The 25,727-nt window shown below is 35.4% G+C and overlaps 1 protein-coding gene across 2 annotated transcripts in view; it reads left to right on the forward strand.

Moving 5' to 3' along the window:
• Positions 1-2,164: 2,164 nt before the first annotated feature.
• The window catches only part of LOC145283582 (uncharacterized), a 54,932-nt gene continuing 31,369 nt past the window's right edge, over positions 2,165-25,727 (forward strand). The window contains exons 1-5 of one of the 2 annotated variants that reach the window (XM_080132503.1): positions 2,165-2,551; positions 10,671-10,781; positions 15,636-15,768; positions 18,742-18,791; positions 23,955-24,096. In XM_080132503.1, coding sequence (XP_079988629.1) covers positions 2,477-2,551; positions 10,671-10,781; positions 15,636-15,768; positions 18,742-18,791; positions 23,955-24,096 — 511 coding nt within the window. In that variant the 5' untranslated portion in view covers positions 2,165-2,476. The remainder of the gene's footprint in view (positions 2,552-10,670; positions 10,782-15,635; positions 15,769-18,741; positions 18,792-23,954; positions 24,097-25,727) is intronic. The other variant, XM_080132502.1, reaches the window with a different exon arrangement.

The following is a 25,727-nucleotide window of genomic DNA, read 5'->3' on the forward strand; positions in this document are numbered from 1 at the left end:
TAATGTTTGTAATCTGACTGACTTTTTTTTTTCTTTTACACTGGTTTTGGTTTGACTCAAATTGTTAAGACTACGACGAGATTCCTTGCCCATCCTACTGGACGTTCGTCTTTATTAGATACTAGCCTGGGTGCCCAGCGTTGCCCGAGGATTTGGAGGTGTATTGAGCAAAAAAAAAAAGTGGTAGTAGGCATACAGGCTCGAACCCATGGCGCGAAGGAGGAAAAAAGGTGAAAAAAAGTGACGTCTTTGCCATTGCGTCCATCGCCAAACCGGAAGTGGCGAAGGTTTAAATTAAGGCTAGTCAAGCGAAAAGAGGGGATGACTTCCGAAAATATCGGCGAAAACAGCGACCCCTACTTGTAAAAAAGTGCCCAGTTGAGGGCGATGGAATTGATGTTTTTAGCCAACTTTTTGATATTTGTCGTCCAAAGGGCCGAGGTTAAAAACGATACCGATATCGTGAAAATCCGTCGCCTCTGTCGAAAGTTTTAGGCATACATACATACATACATACATACATACATACATTTAAACAGATAGGAGGGATTTTCATGGCAAGTGCTCATCTAAGCTCCAATCTATAATCACTCCTGGCCAAACTTTCACAAAAAACTCTCGACTAGCTACATCTACTATCAACAATTTACCTCACTCTCTGTGTCTAAATTTAAACGTAGATTCCATTAACAAAGTTTTTTTCATAGAACTGTCCGCCTGTGGCGCACTGTTCCACTTCTTTGTTTCCCGGCCGATTACAATATGGTCGCCTTCAAATCCAATGTAAATAAGTTCTCCTAAATAATCCAAATTCTACCCAATCTACACCATTAACGATTACAAAACTACCATCTTATATTTATTAACCCTTATCTTCGAGTGGCTTCCTGGCTTTGATTCCCTTGTAAAAAAAAAAAAAAAAGGTAAGGGTAGATTTAGATTCATGGTGTGACGAGTGACCGGGTGATTGATTGACCGATAGGTAAAGAACAATTGAATAAAGATCGAACAATGAGCTTGTAGGTACTTTTGCGTGTGAATCAAGGGAACAATAGGGACGTCGAAGCTAAACTTATTGACAGTCAGTGAATTTTTTTTTACAATAGTCGTGAGTTGGGACTTCACAACAGTCAGAGTTGAGAGACCTTGACTCCAGTGGGAAACAGATCGTTGTTTGTGCCAGATCGGAAAAAAAACTTTGGCGGATCGAGATGAACTGAATGCAACAGACGAACCCAACCTCGACAGGACGTTGATGTAAACCTTAGCATGTAGAAACACACTCGATATATATATGAAGCATCACCGTCTGTGTTTTTCTTGTGTTGTGTTTTTAAAATTTTTTTATATCTGTGGACCAGTGCGCTTCCCATCGACGGTCGCCAGTGTGAAAAAGACGACGACACGACCAGAACAAGGACGATGAAAGATAGATAACAAAACCTCGGAACACACAACGTTTGGGTCGGCGACTTGTCAGTAGGGCCATGTGATATCACATAATAATATCTAGCAATCTCAGGGTTGACTACTACTTGTCTTATATATCTACTAGGGTTAATAGGGAGCTTTATGTCTTGCGTATATTGAGCTAACAAATTCTCTATGAATAGAATTTGCTGACTAGGCTTTACAAGGCAATGATTCGTCCCCACTTGGAATACAAGTCCCTAGTGTTCGCCGAAGTTGGCAAGGTGTTCTCTAATTCTGCGTCTACAGCGTCGTGCCATCGTATATATATACTTCATATTCCCTACCGCGACCCTGTTCCCTCGTGAGTATATGATCTACGTGGATTAGATCTGATGTCTACTTGCCAGAATGTAACACTTGCTTCTGTTGCCTACAGATTATATCATGGTCCTTGCCCCATCGCAATGCTTAAATACCGTTCTGTGCTGCGGCTGAACAGATCAAATTTGCGACAATATAATCACATCAATGTTTACTCAGAGATGTACCAGCGATTTCCTTTCGCATTGTGTTTTGCAGTCCTGAACGAAATGTGTGAATTGGGATTAGCCACAAACTATCTACTTCTCAAAGGGTGAAGATAAAGCCTGGGAGGGTGGATAACGGCCGAATTTATACTTTATAACGTCACAATGGATATTTTCACTTTTTGACGTCAATTTCTAACAACAAAATTGCAAAAGATTTTCAATAACGTTAACAGGTGAACTCCGTTTGGTGACCTTTTCCTTTATGACGTCATTCATCAGTGACTCTATCCACTGGGCACATTTATTGTCCTTCTGTCGTCCAGTGTGCATCAAGATAAGCAAGATCCACAAAGTTTTAGTAGTATAGAGGTAGAGTTAGGCATACACACACATACATACATACATACATACATACATACATACATATCAAGTTTGTATTGATGCCGTATTTACAGGGTTAGAAATCATAGTTAGTATACTATCTTGTCAATTTCGCCAAGCAGACTAATCTGAAGTATTCAGGATCAATTGGAATGGAAAAGAGAGAATTCGGACGCAAAATTAGGCCCAAGCGAAACTACATGTTGGAACTTTACAACAGACCAAAGGTAAGCAAATTCATAAAAGTGGCAGCGGGCATATTATTATCGTATTACACAACAATACGATTAAAACAAAGACAAATTAAATTTTCTTCTGAAACTCGTGCTAACAGATAAGGCTGTCTGAAAATACTGTATTCCTGGCCTAAATACATCAAACACTAATGATATTGTTTTGTCCTTCCACTTTGCAATCATATTCCACAAAGCCAAAAGCAAAACAACAATTTTTCTCTGTAAAACAACCAAACCAAACGCAATATTTGAAGCTATAAAGAACTTGAGGCATACATTTTTCTAAAATTACTGAATTCAACATTAAATAATCCAAAAAGGGTTGATATGCCATAAAAAATAAACCAAACCCCAGATTTCCAGTGTTCTCCACCTTTTGACCACTTGTGCAGATGATTGCATGTTATCGCAACAGCCGTTGTCACTGATTTCTCGTTGGCATTGCCCATTGGTGTTTCCTGGAGTTTGGGTGACAAAATGCCTCCCCAAGGTACCAGATTTGAACTGCACACTTCCAGTGGAGATTTGGTCAGTGCTCTCTCACCTCGGTCTTTCCATCCTCCCTGACCCTTCACAACTCGTTGCTGTGGTGTGGCGCCAGTCGATGTCATCTACACCAGTTTTTTTTTTTTATTATTATTACTATTATTATTATGATAATAATAAGGGTGCTTGTGCAGTGTACGCACGTGTATTTTAAATATTATTTTCAAGTTAAATTAAATTTTAGGTTTGTATTATTGTACACATATATGCGAGAAAGTTGTCAAAAAACAAATATATCACAAATAAATGTTATCAAAGGCAAGATAAATTACTCTTCTACCTATCTGGGAATGGTTTTTAATGGTTTTACTCACTTTAAAACGTGTAATCATTTCGAAAATCATACAATGTTTATCAATATATTTTAAAAAGAAAAATATCGGCATGTTTGTAACTTATCTTGCCTTTGATAACATTTATTTGTTATATATTTGTTTTTGGACAACTTTTTCGAATCTATGTGTACAGTAAAACAAACTCGTTATGTAAATTATTTACAGTTAAAATGTTATAAAAAACAAAAAATTGAAGTTTTAAATATATTTCAAAGAAATGAATTACACCAATCGTAAAAAAAAGAAGAAGAAAAAAAAAACAACACTGCCGTGAAAATGCTTACTTTAAAATATTTGAAAATACTCAGTGAAAAGTTTTATTTATTATTAAAAGAATGGACTGAAAAATATTATATAAAAATTGGGGTTTGTATTACTGTACACAGATTCGAAAAAGTTGTCAAAAATATATAACAAATAAACGTTATCAAAGCCAAGATAAGTTACTTTTCTACCTAACTGGATATGTTTTCAGTGTTTTTATTTAATGTAACATGTTTATTCAGCTCGAAAAACATACTGTGTTTACAGATATATTGGAAAATTAAAAATGGCGCCCGACTCTCACTTTAACACGATAAGTTTGGGAAAAGGTGCTATAAATATAAAACTAGACAAAATACTGTTAGAAACTAGCTCAATATATATTCCCGTGACATAGGTTGACATATATTCGGTGGTTTTTTAATAGTATTTTGTCTAGTTTATTATTTATAACACCTTTTCCCGAACTTACCGTGTTAAAGAGAGAGTCGAGCGCCATTTTGAATTTTCCAATACATCGGTAAACAATGTATGTTTATCGAGCTGAATAAACATGTTACATTGAATAAAAACACGAAAAATATATCCAGTTTGGTAGAAAAGTAACTTATCTTGCTTTTGATAACATTTATTTGTTATATATTTGTTTTTTGACAACTTTTTCGAATCTATGTGTACAGTAATACAAACCCCAAAATTGTTTGTTTTGCACTAAAAAAAAAAAAAAAAAAAAATAAAATGAAATATTCGACTTTCTTCAATAAAAATAAAAGTTCAAACACAAATTCGTTTACGGTATTTTGATTAAAATTATCCCAAATGTGCAATTATAATAATTATTTTCCGAATGGAGAATTGTTCTTTTTCTTTAGAACATACATGGACAATCGGTAACACATATAGGTAGCCATATTTTTTTTTATGCATGTTAGCATGACCATGTGGTTGAATACCGGAAGCTCTCTATACCTACAACTTAATTAGGAAGTGACGTTACGCTGTCATATGCATCGGCCTTCTTTCTCGGTAGCCATGGCCAATCGCAATATTAGGAACGAACGCGCCCTGTCGGTTTGAGCTAATACGAATCTAAGCACGCGACTTTTTCATAAATTGAAATAAATAAAAATTTAATTTTAATCGCGCAGGTTAGAGTTAAAGCTTAGAGTTTAGGGTTAGGGTTAGGGTTAGGGTTTACGGTTAGGGTTAGGGCTTTGGGTTAGGTTAGAGTCAGGATCAGGGTTGGGGGGTAGATAAATATTTACTTTTTTTCGTAGTATTTTAAAAATTTAGTAACGTTTGGCCGGCTTTTTCCGGTTATTTCCGTTAACTACCAAGCGAGCACGAGCCAACTTCGTGGAAATCGAGGGTCATACAATGCATAAGTACTAATAAAATGAAGTTTATGATCCAACCTCTGATCATTTCGCGTCATCATCTTCTAACATAAACAGCCGGAAAATGCAGAAGCGAATAAAACCGCCAAACGATTAATGCAAAACACGACGCCTCCTCATCCCTTTTTCCATACTTGGCATGAAAAAAAAAATGGGATTTCACTGTGACATGTTGAAAGTCTCATTTTCAGTTTAATTTTTGTTTTTTTGATTTAATAAATTTCACGCTTTTATCGCTACTTTTCGTCTTCTAACAACTGATTGGCTAATTGCTTCGTCAACTTCCGGTTGCTTACGGAAGATTCTGGTGCGATGTTGCCGACAATTGGGTCGTAAATTGATTACAATAATTATCAAATAATGGTTATACAACTGAACATTCACTGTTAAATTGACGTCTTAAAAGGTTTTCGTATATGCTGAAAATGAATATCACATTTTAATTTGGATCAGACAAGTAATTTTCTGTATATTAAAACTTTTATTATTCGATGTAATCCCTTATGTTTTCACTGGCAGTCAATGTTTTTTTCTCAACTGAAAAGTGCTAATGCGCATGTGTGTTACAAAACACCCCCTCTCCCTGTGTTAAGAATGGTGAACATCACTGACATTTATTAAGTGATGCATTGGAAAAATGTCTTAATATCCAGAAAATTACTTGTCTGACCCAAATTTGAATGTGATATTCGTTTGTAGCAGACCCGAAAACCTATAAAAGTCGTCAATTTAAAGAAGGTGGGTGTTGATTTGCAGTTAAAGTAAAAAAATTACTGTGGTTACTTTGTCCGTTTAAAACAATATGTACAACACAACATATATCCGTGCCTAAAACTAAACGAAAATTCCATGAACAGAGTTTTTTCCTAGAATTGTCCGTCTGTGGAACAAGATACTGTGGGGGCTACTTCCCGGCTGACTATATCATGATCGTTTTCAAGTCCAATGTAAATAAGTTTTTGTCGACCCACCCTCTTAAATAACTAAGCCCTACTCTAGTTCCACCATTACTGATCATTATGAAGTTGTTTCATCAACTACCTAACACTTATTAACTCTCATCCTAGAGTGGCTTCTTAGAGTTCAGTGAGTAATTTTGAAATATTTCATTGAATAGGTTTACTTTTGATTGAGCAGAGGGACTCAAATAGTCAGTGTGTGTGTGTGTGTGTGTGTGTGTGTGTGTGTGTGTGTCGCGCATTGTAAGTGAGCATGTGTGAGTTGACATGCCAGCAAGTACGAAGCCAATGGAGTTTTTTTTTTATTCAGGATAGTGTATGCGCAGACGATGTGCGTACATAGGAGTTTACGCATTTTTATTTTGGACGCTGAGATGTAAACATCGGCCGCTACAGACTTTTAGAGTTTGAAACGGTTTTTATTGATTGAAAATATTTTAAGTTCGCATATTCCCGTGAAAACTTACTTCTCTTTCGAAGTGATGAAAGAAAGCGAATCCAAAAGAAGCAGAGAGAGAGAAAAAAAAAAAGGTTGCAATTCAAGATTTTTAGCATTCGTCCGAATCGAATCTCAATTTAAACATCTGACGCCAGACTGCCATAAAAAAGTTAAAAGGAAAGAAGAGGAGAGAGTAAGCTGAACGAACGAAGGAAGTAAAGGAGTAGCTTATATCAACTTGATAACTTTCCTATCCTCGTTCATCAATTTCTCATCTATTACAATTATTACTATTATTTTACCGTTTGCTCTCCTCATCTTGGGGCAGGTAAAGGGCGAACTACTTGCGCTCAAATAAGTATATGGTAGCTATTTAAGAGTAGTAGGGATCTTGAAACTTTCTGTCAAAGTGTGATAAGTATCTCCCAGGTTAATATTGTTGTAACTCAATCATATTGACCAGTAAATAAAAACACCAGAAGATTTCTAGAGATTTAATTTAATATTCTTATTTTATGGACAAAAATCAAATTATGTTCAAGGAACTATGGAATTCAGGATTTTGGCTACTAACTAAAAATCTCTAGTGAATGCGACTAAAGAGATTCATAGAAAAACATGTGCGAGGAGACGTTCAATAAGAAATGTCCCTGACCCATTTCTCATTACAGTAGAACAACGAAACTTGACACAGTTATTAGTCTTTCTCTACATAAGAACCACACAGAGTTATACATTTCTTCCGTCATTTAATGCAGCTCTAGAGACCGTTTTTGTAGAACATTCTCAGTTGGTCTATGACATGACTTTTGAAATGAAAGTTGTATCATTTGGGAAACGTTTAAAAACAACTTAAATTTTATTTTTCGACATGGCAGTCTCAGCTTGACTAACAGATTCTTCATCAATGGTAAAAAGAGGCGACCAGGTCTGGGAACTGTTTCCACAGATTTCCGGCCAAGTTTGAATCCAGGATGCCAGCATTTTACAAGATCATATAATGAGGTATCATTACCATACGTTTCTTTCATTTGATCAAAAGTCTCCTGTGGTGTGCAACCTTGCAAATACAAAACCCGGACCATTTCGCGAAACTCAGTATGTTCCATTTCACAGTTGACTATGTTCAAACACCTATAAATTAGAAACCACAGTTAGTAAAGAGGTGTAATTTGCCAAAATTTCAGCTAAATCAGATAGCTGGACTGGAAGTAGGCCAGGGTCATTATTTACTGAACGCCCCTACTTCCAACAAAGAATGTTGGCTCATCTGCAGAAACTTCATGCCAGCTATTGCTAAGCCCTTAATATAAATGCCAACAATTAGTCTCAGTTCTTGCCATCATGCTAAAAATAAGTTTGTTTCTCCTCTCTCTTGGATGCAGGGAATTGGTATTACATAAAGAGAATTTAACGAACACCCCCTTCAAGAGATCTAAACACCTACAAGAAGGGAATTTTTACATGTTGTTCGAGTTAGTCTGGTCGAAAGATGAACGAGAACCGGAATTTCCTACATAATTCATATATTTCGAACATCATAGAGGAAAGCAGTTTAAAACGCCCGACAATGTAAATAATATTGCATTGATACAAAGTGCAAAATTATTTTTGTAAATTTCTCGAAAGATTTAAACAAAAAGGTATCTTTGCAAACTAGAAACTTTCATAAACCTAAACAGCTGAGAATTTTGATGCCGTTGTTGTTGTTGAGCACGATTCTTGATAATGATTTTTGTTGGCATTCGTTTTCCCGATATCTTTCTATTAAGAATTTTTTCTAGAAGGATATCGGGAGGGGCCACTTGAAGATTGCCAACGTCCTTAACTGAAAGTTTATGTGGAACGAACCGGATTCGAACTTGGCACACGTAGGCTGTCATTCGGTGTCGTTAACCACTGACCCACTGTCACCTTCTTGCTGATGTTGTTAAGCGTCATTCATTCATTTCGTACGAAGTATAAGGTATTATTTGCGTCCACGCCTCTGTTTAGCCTGTCAGGTCACGAGGCCGGAGAGGGAAGAAGCAAAAAAGGGAATTTTGTAGATGGATTTTTGATAGTAACGCAAGGTGCCATTAATTTGCATATAAGGCAACATGCAGTCAATTAAAGGGACAAATTAGTGAGAAAAAGAACTTGAGTTGAAGACAGTTAAAAAAACAAACAAACAGACGATAGTTTATATTGGAAAGAGTTAGTACTGAATTATCTATCTATCTATGCGTGCGAGTTTACGATCAGTTGGAATTGAGAGAGAAGGAAGGAAAAGAAGAACGTTGCAGCTTAGGGAAATAAGCGAATGTTTCGTTGTGAGTTGAATACACACACAACTTTGATGTCGTTTGTTCTTAACTCGAAAGAATTTACGTGACTAAAATAGGAATTAATTCCCGGAAAAATATCGTTCGGTTACAAAAGACTATGGGCAATCTTTAAGTTAGCATTCATTTCCTCAATATCTTTTCGTTAGAATTCTTTTTAAAAGGACATTGGCCAATTACAAGAGAGACCACGTGAAGATTGCCCACATTCTAAATGAAAATGTTTCTGTGGAATAAACTTGATTCGAATTTAACTCAGTCTTCAACCACTTAGCCACCGTTACCTCCCTGCTGCTGCTTCTGTTGTTGTTGTTGTTGTTGTTGCTGTTGTTGTTGTTAAGTGAGACAGCATTTTACATAGAGCTCACAAAGATAATTCTTCAGGATTGTCTCGTTGCAGCTATTTGTTAAGCTTTAATATTGTCGATATTTTATCTCCAACATCGATACCAGCACGGCTCAGCGGTTGCATGCAAAGTCGAGGAAGGTTTGCTTGAAAACACACCAAAGAATGACACAGAAGCAATGTGGCCATTTTTCACTCCATTTATTTGCTGTTCTACATCTGACACGTCTTTATTAAGTGTCGGCAGTTGCATACGCGTCGGATTAGGTTTGGCTCAGATGATGATGAGCCGTTCCATATAAGTTAACAAATTTACCGAATTTCCATTACTAATGATTACTATATTGTCCAATTTCTACTATACACTCTTTAACCCATATCCTCGAGTGGTCTCTTGGCCTTGATAATGTGGTGATGCCTGTGTAAAAAAAAACAAACAAAACAAAATACATAGGGAAATGGCAACGAAGCAACGTTTCTACTTTACTTCATTGATTGGTTGTTCTGCGTCTGACACATCTTTGCACGCTACAAGCAGAGGCAGAAACGATTGTATCACGATTGATCCGGATATCAGTTTCACTTGGATTTTCATCAGAGATCTATTAGCTGAATGTCAATTTTAATACCGTCGTTTGTCAAATCTGTCATGCTAGGAACCGGAATTTAAAACAGTACTGCTGTTAAAATGTTTTTGATTATAATGGAGGGTATGACTACCAACATTTAGACGATCTTATTTATAACTACGGTTAGGACAATCAGCCAATGAAAATACTCCGACCTCATTATAAAAGTATCGAATTTTGAATGCAAATCAATTCGCTGTCAGTCTCCGTCTTGAACCCCCGAAATGACTGAACCGGACTACATTGATTCTTCGCCGCCATCTTTGTTTTTAAGAATTATTCAACATTCATGATTGTGAATGGATTGATTCTTCGCCGATTTGATTTACTACCGCCATCTTTGTTCAACATAATGGCTCAACACTTAACAAGTTGCCGATGATGAGAAATTGTTGGGCTTTAAAATAGAGCTGCTTCTATGCTGCTGTGTTGTTGATGCTGCTAGTAATGATGATAATGATGATGATTATATTGATGATAATGGCGACAATATTGCAAGACGCCGTCCATCTTGAAGTGGATTAAGATTAAGATGATGGTAATGATGATTTGTGCAGTGTTGTTTAAAAGAAAATATTTTTACTTTGATATATGCCTGTGTGAATATAATCAATATAAAATAATGAGACTCAACAAGTTATAACAAGTTATATTGTACAACGGTACAATGTAATAAATAGATATTGATATTCAAACGTATCTTGAATGACGTAGTGTCAAGACTAACTCACTGCCCGTTTGTTTACCGAGTACCTGTATTTTTTATAGACTGAGTAATCCATCCTCAGTATCTTCCACTATATTATACTTTTATGAACAGACATTATTTATGTCATTTCAATGCATTCAAACCTTATTGTTTTTTCCCCAGATATTTCTAAAAGATGCCATTAAGTCCTTACTTCCATCCTGGTTGTCGGATTATATGAAAAGTAAGCCGGCAACAAATGGTTTGGATCAAGAAAATCATGAGAATTCTATGGTAAACCATTCACATAATTTACATCAACTTTTATTTTTTGTTTTGTTTTACTGAATATAAAATTGCCTTTTTATTTTTAACTATTGTTATTGCTGATTTTTGTTTCATACATATGAACTAATATTTTTAATTGTTGAGCTGAAGTAAACAAAACCAAAACAAGTACCAACACAAAATAGATTTTATGAATCATTTTATTCTTTTTAATAAAATAAATCAAAATTTAATTATTTTTAATATCAATATATTTATTTAACCTGTTTCTAAAAAAGACACTGGTACAGCTTTCGAATCAGACGAAACTGACTTTTTGTTTGATTTTTTTGCTACTGTTTACACAAATATCGAGAAGATGCTGAAACACTTATCCAATCAGAAGGCTATAAGAAAAGACAACAATTGCGTGAACCGCAGATTAACCATTGCGTGTTGTAACAGGAAAAAATACGTGACTCCCCCCCCCCAAAAAAAAAACAAAAACAAACCCGATCAAACAAAAATAGTCAACAAATAATTGTTACCAAAGGCAATCAATATTAAAGTTAAGTTATGTTAAGGTTACTTTCGGGACAGGGTAATAAACCGGGTTGACTTTTTGTCTGGTTCAAAATCTGGACTAATACAAAAACTAATAATAAAATTGAAATTACTTGTGATAATAACTATTAAGCCTGTTTCATTAATTTTTTTATTCAAAATTATTTTTTTATAAAAATAAACAAACAATAAGTGTTTTTCTTGTTTAAATATTGTTTATTTTTTTGGATAACATTTTTTATGGAAATCACCTCAGACAAGGCAAGAAGCCACTTGATGTAAGGAACTATAAAACACTTCAAAGTAAAAAACTAACCAATAAATGTTATATGAATAGATGTCAATCCAGAAAACAGCAATTCTTACGCCTTTGTGAGAAACATTGCTCATGGAATGTGAGGACTAAAAGACAAAATAAGGAAAGCGAGAATTACGAGGCTTCCGAAAGAAACCACTTCCTACTATCGATCATTCATCTTTTCCGGATGTTTACATAATTTTGCGGTGACAAAAGTCAATTTTGCCTGGTTAAAAAGGAAGCGAATATGGAGAACGTCTGAGATTTCGAGTTTTACACAGAAATATCAGAAGCTCAAAGAAATTCGAACAAATGTTTGTTTAATCAAATTGTAAGTAAAGTGTTCTCTCAAATGACAGCAGTGAAAAATCGTTTAAGGTGCAAAGTATTCCCACAATGGATGCGATGCAACATTTATGAACTCATGATTTTTTGCGATGTGCCATATAGTTGTACAAATTGCTTTACGGTGATGAATTGTGTGCTGTTTCTCACAGAAAAAGTAAATCTCTTAATTCGAAATTTTATTGGGACTCCCATTATTTATACGTGTGTTAAGATATCGAGTCATTCTAGCCAGAAGTGCTCGGTGTTTTTTTGTGGTTGATATCTCCTGGGAACACACGTCTGATATTTATGAACTCATGTCGCAGAGAAAGTGCCACATGGCGGTACAAATTGCTCCATGATGATGAATGGGAATATCTATCGAAAAGTCTAGCATATTTTGATCATTTGCGACCTGTTATTGATATTGATAGCGCATACGTGTCACGCACCGTATTAATGACTGCTAGAGAAGGTAAACACCGTCAGGTCGAAGGGTCATTTACCATTCTCTCCGTCTGAGCTGATCAGTTCAAGAATTAACGGGAAGCTCATGATGTGTAGGATCCGCGAAATTACATCTTTGAAGACATCTTGAATTTGGCCGCGTTCCTTCTGTATGATCTAGTACGCAGTACTGTTGGGACAATTACTAGGAATCGAGACTGGGAATCTGAAAAATCAGAACAGTTTGTGGTATCGGAATCGGAAAAATTAGTGCATTTTTGCGATGCCGTTAACGATTGTTTTAATTAAAAAAAATTTTTTTTTTGCTTGCTTTTGTTGAAAACTTAATTTTTAATTGTTGGTACTAATGATAAAATGATAAATATGTAATTATTTTCAATTACCAGTAAAACTAAAATTTATAAATCACCTAGGCCACAAGTGCATTTTTACTCTTGCGAAAATATATGCACACAGTATATGAGTTTTATGTTAATTAAAAAAAAAAAAGAAAAAAAAGGAAAAGAATCCCAACTGTATAACTAAATATCTAGAAATTTAAAAGAATCAGAATCTGTAATTGTATCAGAATCAGGAAAATTTTTGGAATCGTCCCATCACTAGTATATATTTTCCAATGCGTGTTGTAACATATGCGATAAAAGGGGTGGTAAGGTAATTTATAACGTAGGGGTATTAACGGAAATTTACGATAAAAGCAAATAAATCATTACCTTTGTAACATGATACCGAAAAGGGGGGGGTATAAGGGAATTTACGGGAAAGCAAAATCCCAGCATTTTATTGCACATGTGACACGGATAAAAATAAAGCAAATGGATAGAGACACAAGAACGAACACAATAGAAATGCGAGAAAATAACGAGATAACGAACACGTTTCCAAATAATACAAAAATAGATTTATTGAAGATAAAAAGGAAGAGTTTAACGAAAGAAAAAGAAATGTATTCAAAGTTATGGAATCTACGTGTATTGAAATGAGCGAAAGTCTTGGGGGGATCAAAGTTTTACACTTACAGGTCTCTTTTGTTTCCCTTTTTGTTTCTTTTGCTTGTGTATGTTTCATAACTCGTCAATGACGCAGTTAATCCAATATATTTCTTTTGGTAGGGAAAAAGTTCGAATAGCAAATTCACATGTTCTCCTTTTCTATCGTCTGCGTTTTATACATCTGTCTCTTTCATGAGGGATAAAAAGTCACATCATTCGCGTTTCGCATATCCACATCTCTTTCGCATGAGGAGAAGAAATCGTCATCTCTTTCATGAAGGGTAAAGCAGTCGCATGCTCTCGCATAAGGAGAAAAAGGTCGCGTCATCCACGTTTCACATATCTATATCTCTTTTTCGCACGAGGGGAAGAAGTCATTCCCCCATCTTCTCACGAGGACAGACTTCTTAGCAGGTTGGCGACCAAACCGAAAAGAGAGCGATTTCCGCTAGTGTCCACTCCAAAAGGGAGGAAGGGGAAGTGTGATCATTTCCGGCTCCCCTTTTCCTCTCTGCTTCACAATCTGGTCTAAAAATAGACTTGACGAAATCTCTAGACGATAAAATCTCTGCAAGTTTTAAAGGAAGGATAGATTAGTAGACTTTCGCTCAGTTAAAAAAAAACTACTATTGTTTTAGCCTCTATTTTGGAAATCATGTTTATTTTGGCTCGGCGACAAAATGTAAAAAAAAAAAAAAAACGATATATCTCATCAGCCTAAAATTAAATATTTAAATTTTTATTCAAATACATAATCCAATTTAAAGATTATATCACAGTGTCAATTAAATTATTACAACAATACTTGTTGATGATACATAGTCTCGAACCGATGCGCAGAACGTGGTATGGGCAAATCTGAGGCTATTGTCGTCAATAAAGTTTTCAGTAGCTGATAAAGGTGGGGTTATTAAAATGCATACTGTGTGTCGAGCTTGCAGCTTGAAAGCAGGTCAGCCGACATTGGTCACAAGATATTCTTAGATATTCAACTCTAGTCTTCAGTTATATACGGCATAATCCCCTTGACATACCGGTCCTCGTTTAGATCACAGAAGTTATGCGACTTTGAGCCTGGTCAGATAGGTGATTATTTGGGAATATCAGGCACTATATGTAGAAGTACATTGACCTTCCTGCAAAGAATTGAAAAAACCTGATGTCGTCATCTCTGACGGGGATATACATGCGACATAGGACTGGTTGTGAATTTGATATTTCCATGAGACTTCCTCTTTCGGAGGAAGCCAGTTTCACCCGATACAGGTTCGATCGGGTCCATTCTGATTGTGTAAATTGCCATCGTTGTGTTTCGAATTGCAGTTTTTTTTTAAATTTGTATCTAATCTTAATTCTTTGTTGAATTAAGGAAATAATGCATCATTCCTATGCGGTGCGCACGCATGGCTAACTTTCTACAAACCAACTCTCCCGTTCTTAAAACTGCTTGCTTTTATGCAGCCGATGGTCATCTAATTTGCATACGAACGACGAGAATTCACGTTACTTTCGCGTGACCGTTGAAGATAAAATCAGCTGCGCATTGCCATTTTGGTTTTTCTATTGTTAAGTAATTAGACTTTATAAAACGCGCAAATATGTGGTTGTTTCTTAGATAAGTCATTTTATCACTCACTACAATTTTCTCTACACGAATAACATCATCCGGCTCACACATGTTATTAGGAATCTGGCAGCATAGTGCAATATGGAAGCTTATAGGAATTTCTTGATCAAGAAATAGTTGCTTAGAAGGAAGAGTGCGGATGCTTATCTATCCGATCTCTTCATCGACCATCTAAACCTTTTACAAGCGAATCTGAAGTGAAACTCTCCACTGGATTCCTATACATCACCTTTCTAAACCAAGAAGAAAAATCACATTGGACATTGTTATCACAGCAACAAAATCACACTCCTTCATTATTGATGTCCCTAAATGCTAGAAAGCTTTCTACTCTAAAAGTTTATTCCCTAGACTTTGGAATTCCCTTCCTGCTTCCTGCTTCTCTGACTGTACTGATATGCAGAAGTTTATATGTAACGTAAACCAACATCTTATTCATCTTCCCTAAACATGGTCCCAAATAGTATTCTCTTACGTCCAAGTGGCGATATGCCATGTTTGGGGGTGAGCGTGAAAAAACAAAAAAATAAATAAAACAAAAAGCAATTTTATATTTTAACTGATATTATTTTTTAAATAAAAATAATCTTGCTTCATTTTCTTAGAGTCTTGCATCCAGTACAAATGATCATCAACCTACGCAGCCGAGTTATTCCATCAGTGAACATGCCGTGCTGAGCCAGGAAATTCAGTATCAGGAAAACCCATTCGAACTACGATTCTATACGAACTCTCGTGGTAATCGTTTATTTTCTTGTTTAAATAAACTATTAAGTACAATATAATACATATAATAATACGTAAGTTATTAAATGATATAATATACATACATATCAATATATAAATAAATGAACTATTAAATAATATATAATATAATAAATAAACTATCAAATAAATATAATATAACAACGGCTATAATCAGGTGCGTTAATCGCTACGCTACGAATCTCAGTAAACTGAATGATGTCATGTCACACCAATATTAATGGGCGACTCTCTTACTATGTTTATTTGTAGGTAATTTATGTCCGTTTTAAATTTATCATCACTTCACACCGCATTCTTATAAAAATAAAAGACAAGAAAGGATTACATTTAACTTAACATTTGTTTTCATAAAAATCGAACCAGTAACGTCAGTTAACGAAGTTGAAGAAGCTGTCTTCCACGTCTACGCGTAAATAGCAATAACAAATTTTATGGCTATTATATGGCTGTATCATTTGTGGAAGTCACTTCGTATTATGTTTCGTCCAATGCCACGAGGAGGACCACATGCATTCATATTAGTTGTTCTATTAGTCCTTCTACTTCAACGTTGTGTTAAAAAAATCGATGGTTGGTGTCGATGCAACCTATTCAGGAGCTTGGGTGAATAATCGGTCTGCAACTCTTGCCTTCTTTTGTCCAAGAAAACGTTTTCCTAATCTATTGGCAGTCTTTTTCGTTATGCTGTGTTCGGTAAGTCATCAGCAAGGAAACTGAAATAAGTATATGCATATAGAAATGACAAAACATTTTTTTCTTTTATAATAAATTAACTACTAATATGGGCCTATTTCTTATTTACAATATAAGAAAGAATCAGACTATGGAGTTTTATACCTCTCATTGCTCGTTTAACCTTTCATTCATACGACCAATTTAGCGAACTATAAACGTCGGTTTTTGTTTTGTTTTACTTTTTGCTACCTCAAAAAGGGATGTTGGCACTTGGACGTAAAGAGCTACTATTTGGGATCAGGTCTAACAGGTGATTGTAGAGATTTAAGCAATGAGATGACTGTTCATAGTAACTTTAAACTTTTACATGTTAGTGCAGTCAGGGAATTAGGAACAAGGAGAGAATTCTGAAGTTTAGCCGCCTGAGAGAAGAAGCTATTAGAGTACGAGGATTTCTGGCATCTAGGGACTTTGATAGTGAGGAGGTAGGGGTTTTTTTTGCTTGTCAAGTTAGTAAAGCGTATGTACACCAAGGGGGCACAAGTGCTATAAGTTCATCAGAGCACTTTCTACTAAAGTACTTATAAAACAGGCACAGTGATACAACATTGAGACTATGGAATAAAGTTTGAAGCTTGGATAATAGTGTGGGGCCTATTAGATTTGAAACTGTTTTTGGACTCTGTCTAAGAGTAAGAGATTAGTGTTAGATGCTCTAGCCCAGACCATTCAATATTATTTTATCTTTGATAACTCAGTTTTAGTTATACAAAACGCGCAGATATAAATTTTCCTGTATGCGCACGAGATGACACCTTAAAATTTTCAAAATTAGCAGGAATCGTGTCTCAGCGTTTCCCGGGAGTGAATATAAAGAATCATTTAATCTCAAAATATTTTGAACAAGACTGAGAATAGATGAAGCTGTCAATATGTTTCGTACATTGTCAAATTGTTCGAATAAAAACAGTTCAAAGTACTACAACAATTAATATTAACCTTGACGTCGTGCAGATAATTCATAGCTTTAAACTAACTTTGTCTAAATAGCAACATTACTACTTAATAATGTCTATAGAATTAATACATTAAAAAAAAATCTTTGTCCGTGTTTATTTATTAAATAAATTATAAATTGCTTTGGATTGGTAAGGGACACAAATTGGTATTAAATGGAAACAAAATATTTGAAAAGAAATGCAAATATAATAAGTAAAGTGTGTGGTTACACGCCAGTCCGACTGCCGAGTGTATATAACTTGTGCATAAGCTCGAGAGGCATATTTCCTCCTATCTTTATTGTAAGAGAAAGAGTTGATTATTAATCGTAAGGTGGGCACAACAACATGAAAAACAATAGTAATTCAGTAATATTGAATAACTGTACTTGGTCATGGTGGGAAAATGTGACATCATAATATTTCCACCAGTGTTACCTCAATACACTCAAAATACGCTGTATATATATATATATATATATATATATATATATATATATATATATATATATATATATATATATATATATATATATAAACTTATTTTTTTGCGAACATAATAACAATTTCTTTTTACTTTTTTGTTTTTATTGTAAAAATAAATAAAAATGTGTGAAAAGAAGATTAAGAAAAATAAAAACGAAGATGTATTTCATTTTTGGAAATGTTTTTATTTTTCTTCGCTCTGCCCATTGAAAAAGTATCTATTTCATCATAAACAACGCTTCTTACCACTTGGATCAGAGGGGATACTAATTGGAATCATATCTACAGGGGATTATGCGGGGAGTTGAGCCGTGAGATATCTGTTCACGTTACATTTAAACTTCTGTATGTGAGTAGTAGTCAGGGAAACAAGAACAGGGTTATTCAGGAGTATATACGTCAAGGGAGCACTAGTGCTATTAGTTAATCACAGCATATTCCATTAAAATACTTGTAAAACAGCCATAAGGATGCAACACTGTGACGATGGGATAGAGGTCGGAGTTTAGTTGATAGTGCGAGATCTATTAGATTCAAGACTCTTTTTTTGGAGTGTGTCTAAAAGTAAGAGACTAGCAAAATTCTTTAATGAGCAAGATAAGCCATGTCTTGTGTAGAAAAATCCAGCCAGTACAGTGCGCTTGAAGACATGTGCTTGATAATTTATGCAGTGTTAATTTTATTCCCAAATTTAAGTGTCACGAATATGTTCAAAAGGTTTCGATGAAAAGGTGTAACTATTTTTTCTGCTTTAAGTAACTAAATATTTGTTTGAAATTTTCAGCTGGGGTGGATCAATCTGAAGTCTGGAGTAATATTCGAGATAATCATGGCGTAAGTATTTTCCTTTTGAAATATTTAAAGGTAAGCAGATTTACTTGTTTTTTTTTTGTTTTATTGATTTTTCTATCTCAGTACGGGGAGTCTACTTCCTTTTGCAGCATCACTGGCATATATATGGACTTAGAATTTACTCTATGATTGCCAGGCGGAAGAATTTGAATTTTGGACGCTTGCAAAATGTACTTTTTTTTTTTAATCCTCTAGGTAGAATTATAACGTATACTTGTCCGAACTTAACTGATTGCTTTTATAAGAGGGGCAAGAAGAGATTAGAAATGGTAGAACAAGCATTTCTTTAATTATATAAACTATTGGATTTTACATGCTAACAAGAAAATACTATATTTCTTGATTAGAGATAATCATGTTCCTGAATTTTGAAGATGAAGCTCAATAATTCGGATTATTTAAATTATTCGGACTACTGTTCTCATCTTAAGTGTTATTCGCGCAAAATTTCGGTCGATGTAACCTCCAATTTTCTTCATGTGCATCTTATTAACAAGTGGCGTAATGAATAAACTACTTCAAATTCAAGTGTCAGTTACACACTTCTGGGGGTTGAAAGTGCGCGCGACACTAAAAATATAGTTGCAAATTACAAAGAGCTTCTATACAGTCATGGCTGAAAGAACAAGAACATTCTACCGCCTAGTTTAAACAAAAGTTTTAATTCGAAATTCCATGTAGATTTTCGTGTTCGACAGAAAGCTTCGCGAATTTGACAGAAAGATTCTCGAATGCGACACTAAACACCGGAAAAAGCTCGAAGATTAAATAAAATGTTGAAATAATAATCAAGATGAAAACAGTAATCCGAAGAATCCCGATAATTCAAAGTAAAAACATGTTACTAAATTATTCTCTGTCTTTAAGACACCATCATCAATAACACTTGTATTTGCTGTATTTTCTTTAGATTGAATACTAAGTCAAATGTATTAACTTTATGTTTTACTAGCAGGTCGGCCGGAGTTGTCCGGTCGTAAAATACGCCTAAATATGAAATTTTGATAAATGCAGATTTCGTATTTATTATTATACCAGCAGTTGCCCGGGATTGAATGATGACCAATATTTCACACACCTATATTTTTTATTGTAATCCAAATCCGTGAAATCGCTCGGGAAGAAGCTTCACATGTTTCAATGTGGTAATTTAGTCTAAAATATATGTTATTCTACATTGCCCTCTAGAGAACCTACTGTTTCTTTTTTTTTTTTTACATAAGAATCACCACTTATCAAGGCCCGGAGGCCACTCGAGGATAAGGGTTAATGGGTTTACATTAGTCAATGTGATTATAGCGGAGTAAACATAAGTAGTGGGAATTTTGTAAATTGGATTACTTAGGGGGAAAGTGCATCAAGAACATATTGTAGCCAGCTGGAGAGCAGGCAATCGAAAGAGAGTTCCACAGGCGTGCAGTTCTAACAAAGAAGCTTTGTTCATGGAATCTACATTTAGGTTTAGGCACAGATAAAGAGTGTGGGAAATTATTGATAATGGTTTCAGTTAGACGAGTGTTTTTCGTGAAAGTTTGGCGAAGGGGGACCATAGATTGAAGCTCAGCTGAGCACTTGTCATGAAAATAACGATAAAGCAGAGACAGGTTCGCAACGTCTCTTCTGTAGGAAAGAGGTTTCAGGGAAGAGAAAAGGCCCCCCCACTAAGCTACGAAGTCTATTTTGAACTCTGTCAAGGCAGGAGAAGCTGCTTCTAGCAGCTCCTGCCCAGATGTGGCAACAGTACTTCATCGTTGGCCGTACCTGGCTTTTATATAGATAGAGAATTGCATCAGGAGTGAGATATTTACTGGAGCAGTAGAAGGATCCCATCATTTTTCCAGCGACCTGAGCAATGGATTTGATATACGTGTTCTATTTCAGGTCAGTATTAAAGGTCAAGCCTAGAAGCTTGTCAAAACATGAAGCCTCCCCAAGACGAGAGGCATTCATTTCAACCGCTGCCAGATTGGCATCATAGCATAGATGATGTAAAGATAGAAGCTTGGTTTTAGATGCATTACACAGCCACCCATTTCCCCATTGTACCACATGCTCAAAATCATAGGAGAGAGAATCAGAGAGAACTTAATCATTTACGGTCTTTGATGTGCTACCATAGATTGTAGAGCATAAATGTCTACGAATGATGTAAGGATGTGATTTGGAAGATCAGTAATGTAGATCAGAAATAGAGTTGAGCCCAGGATGAACCCCTGAGGGACTCCAGCATTAATACTGAGAGTTTCTGATTTCTGTCCATCAACCACTACTCTTATGAACTTATCAGACAGAAATGATTTAATAATTAAGAAGACATTTCCAGCTATACCATAGCTGGAGATCTTTTGAAGTAGACCTTTATGCCATACCTTATCAAAGGCCTTTGATATGTCAAGAGCAATTGCCCTCCATGAAAGATTCGCTAATCCTATGATATAACTGTAAGCACGTCTGCTGTAGATCTAGCAGAACGGAAACCATATTGCACGTCACTAAGAAGGTTATTTTTGCTGAGATGGTTAACTACTAGCTGACTCATGATGATCAGGAGACTTATTGGTCTGTACTGAGAGGGAGATGAGCGATCACCTGAATTCTTAAGTACAGGGCATACTGATGAGATTTTCCAAGGTGATGCAAAGTTTAAATAACTTTGTAAATATGGGCGTTAGTTCTGGTTGAAGCTTTTGGAGCACTATAATTGGAATGCCGTAAGGGCCAGTTGCTTTACTGGAATCAAGGTTTTTGATTAGCTTGACAACATCACGTACAGATATTTGTATGTCGCATAGTGTGTTTTCAGACAAACGAGGAAATATTTGGGGTTGACGGCCTTGGTCGTAAAGGGCTGAATTAGCTGCAAAGGTTTTTACAAAGAGTTTGGCCTTGTCTGATGCTGACAAGATTACTTCAGGTCCATTGATGATGGTTGGGATAGAGCACACTCTTCTGTTCAGGATTCTGTTTGCTATTTGCCAAAACTGATGGGACCCTAGCTGCTGCTCAGCTACTTTTGACTTGACGGACTGAGCATACACCTCTATCGTATTCTTGATTAATCTTTTACAGAGGTTGCTGTCGGACTTGAAGGCGGCTTTAGTTTCAGTACGTCTATTAAGTTGGGAGCAACAGAAAAAGTGATTTCTGTGTGCAATGTGTGCAATGGCAGCAGCACATTCTGGAGAGAACTATGGCTAGCTGTTAGGTTTTTACTGGAACTTTTTCGAAGGTATGAAACGGTCTATACCTACAATTACTCATTCCGTCAGGTCTGATATTATAGAGGACACATCCTTTTTAAACATGGAACGCAGAGGTAAATCTGATATAAATGTGCGGAAGCTATCCCAGTAGCTGATAGAGCAGAGTGGTCGGAAGATACCAGTGGAGAGAGAACGGAAGATGAACGTAGCTCAGAGCAAGTTGTGAGAAAAAGGTCTAGGAGACTTGCATACTGACCGTCAGTATCGGGGACACGGGTGAGTTCATGAACAATCTGAGTGAGGTTATAAGCAATGGAGAAATCGTGACAGAACCTCACCTCGTCATCGATCTTATTTGAGTGGGTTAACCATTCCACATTGTGAACATTGAAGTCTCCACAGACGTGAATGTTTGCTGAGAGGTACGCAGACAGGATGTGGTCAATTTTCTCAGATATGCTTTTAAAGATAGTAACTCCACTGTTGTGGGAGCGATAGAGTGCAAATATGAACGCGGTATTGGGAGGAAGTGCAACCCGGAATCATATATAGGGTAAATTAGGATCTTCTCTAGAGATGTCCCTGCTACATGGAATGTCGTCTTTAATGTAGGCGCATACTCCATGTCCATGGCGATCTTGGGGGTCGGGTTTAGAGATTAAGTTAGAATATCCTTTGATTACGAACTCATCTAGGGAAGTAGCCGGTCCAATGCCAGTTTCGCTTAGGTATAATAGGTCAGGTTTAGTCTCCTGTAATAGAGTTGTAACCTCTGGAAGAGTGGAATGTAGAATCCTGATGTTGGAGAAGGAGACATGGTAGTGGGTGTGTCTACGTTGGAAGTTGGAGATCTGGGTTTGATCGAGTGTTTTTTCTGGAAACCTTTCATGATTGAGATTTGGGATAAACTTCTTTCCAGTTTACGAAAAAAAAAAAAAAATTAAGACATTTACGTGCGGGATTTGAACCTACAGATCACGTCATACAAAAAAAAAAAAAAAAAGAAAAGAAAAAAAAGAAGAATTTTCACAGCTCGTTGTTCTATTATTGTTGCTAAGCGACGACATAGAAAATGGCTTTAGCGATGATTGATAAATTAAAATAACGGTTTCGATTATAGGTAATTTTCGGGGGTATTCTGAGATAAAACTTTACTAAGATCACTCCCAGGCTTATACACTAAAGGTCTGTAAATTTAAAATAAAATCTGTTCAGTCGTTTCGGAGACTATAAGGAACGAACTGACACACAGATACAAAGTTGCATTTATCTAATTGTAGACACTATATTGGATCCATATTTTTACACTTTTGCACCGATTTTCCACAGCTAAAACCCAAATATAGTTTTGCATGGGTTCGAATACCCTATATATTACGTTTCATGGCTATAGACCAAAAACTGACAGAGGAGTTTGGTAGGCAAAATTTTAAAACAAATATATATACGCATACATACATATATATAGAAAAGGCTTGTGTTTACTATAACCTTTTTGTGCAAATAGTACGCAAATATAAATCCTGTAGAATATCTGCATGACTATAATTACACGTAAAAGTTAACTAAAGATAATCATCCCAGAAGAAAACCGAAATAACTAATAAGGAATTAATTAAAATGAATGTTTAAAAGAATATGCAAATTAACTATATCTTTTGCAGTTGAAATCAATTTCACGACTCATATATAATAAAGTTGTATTTTATTTTTAAACAAATAGAAAAAAAAGGGGTTTAATATGAATATCAATATACAAAATATCCAAATTTATGGGAGTATAGACTTGCACGATAATATTCACAATTTTTACTATAAACTTTTCTTGATTAATAAGACATTTTTTTCATATACAAAAAATCATTCTAAACTTAATAATTTCTTTTTTATATTTATATGCTTACTGGTGTTTTAATAAAAATGTTATCTTGTTTCACGTTAGAGCCCTGAAGCCAGCACAAGCGATCAGCAACCTGCACAGCTTGGTTATTCTATCAGTGGCTATGTCTTACCCAACCAACAAATACAGTATCAAGCGAATCCATCAGAATTACGATCATACACAAACTCTTTTATCACCCATGGTAATCGTTTTATTCACTTTTCTTTTCACGCCTTTTACAAAAATTGAATTTGTTTTTTTTTTTTTTTTAAATTAATGAGAGAAACCATTTAATTAATTGGCAAAATGTATTTTTCTATTGCTGTTCTTGAAAAGGGCAGCACGAGAAAAGGTCCATTACTTTTGAATAATCTGAGCTTGATTTTTGATCCTAAAAGCGATTCTTTGACGTAAACAAGATACGATGGCACAAGTGAAAAATATAGATGGCAATCAAATTAAAAAGAAAATTATAACTAATTTGAAAATAGATGAGAACTCTCGACCAAATCACCCCCCCACACACAAAAATGAAAGTACTGCAACGTAGTAGCTGGCTCCGTGAAGGCAGGACACGCATGCATATTGATGAATCACGTGCAGACTTAAATGAACATCTGAAGAAAATACACATTTGACTTTTTAATACTATCATTGCAGATGGAAGTTTTTGCGAGAATCAGCTATTTAATTTAACATACGTTTTCGGTACAGCAAAGAAGCCCTTGCATAACAATCAAAGCTGTTTTTTTTTTTAACGCTGCCAACATAACGTTATAATGATAACGTTATAACTAAATGATAACGTTATAAGTAAATGTCCAAAGTCATATATAAATTATATTGTTTCTTGTTAATTAACCCGGATGTTTGTATACGTCATTGATGAGCGTGATGCCACGGGACGAAATGCATATATACGCATAGAGAGGGGAGGAAGGGAAGAAAAAGTAAGACTCGTGCCGATTTGAAAATATACGGTTGACAAGCATGTGACTTTCCTCCTACCCATTCAAATGCGAACCGGCGACCAGTGAGTTCGAGAAAGAGAAAGAAAGAGATAACCATATTGTGTCGCGTTGGAAATACATGTCGGCGACTTGTGTGATAAATGACGGAAATAAATGACTTTTCTTTCACCTAAAAAGTTTGCGCCAAAGTTTTATTTTCTTTGCGAGTTTTTAAACACGTTTGGTCACTTTTAAAAGGAATAATAACGTCACAGTACTTGTTAGGGGATTTTAGAATCAGAATCTTCAAATGATTTTTCTCTTACTTTCTTGAAAAAAAGCAGCATATATTTATTGATGATTTTTTATTCACTTGAGATTTGGTTCTGTAGGTAAATAGTGTTTCATATTATGTTTCAAGGGCTCATGGCGTAATGGATAAAACATTAAATAATATTCAGTCCTAAGTGACACTCTTCTGTATGTTGAAGAACTTCAAACACAATTTTGTTATCGTGCAAGTTACTCTTTCATGAATACCAGTTCATCTTTTATACATTTTTATAAATAAAATATTTAACCATAGACACGCGTTTCTCCACAGTAGAGCTCACCAGCGTGGCTGACCATGCCAAGATTCGAACACACGACCATAAAGTCTAATGCATTAACCCCTATTCCACGAAACTTACATTTTTACAGGTAATTGTTACATTTTATATCCCATTAGAAGTAAGCTGAATGATGTCATGTTGACTCTCTTACTATGTTTATTCAGAGTGTATTTATATTCCTTTTAAATTTAATATAACGACGGATCTAAATTTTTATGTAGGAAAGGATTAAATTTGATATTTGTTTTCATAAAAATCAAACAAGCAAT

The sequence above is a fragment of the Euprymna scolopes genome, chromosome 8 (genome assembly GCF_053919585.1).
Source record: "Euprymna scolopes isolate OS-2025 chromosome 8, ASM5391958v1, whole genome shotgun sequence".
NCBI lineage: Eukaryota > Metazoa > Mollusca > Cephalopoda > Sepiida > Sepiolidae > Euprymna > Euprymna scolopes.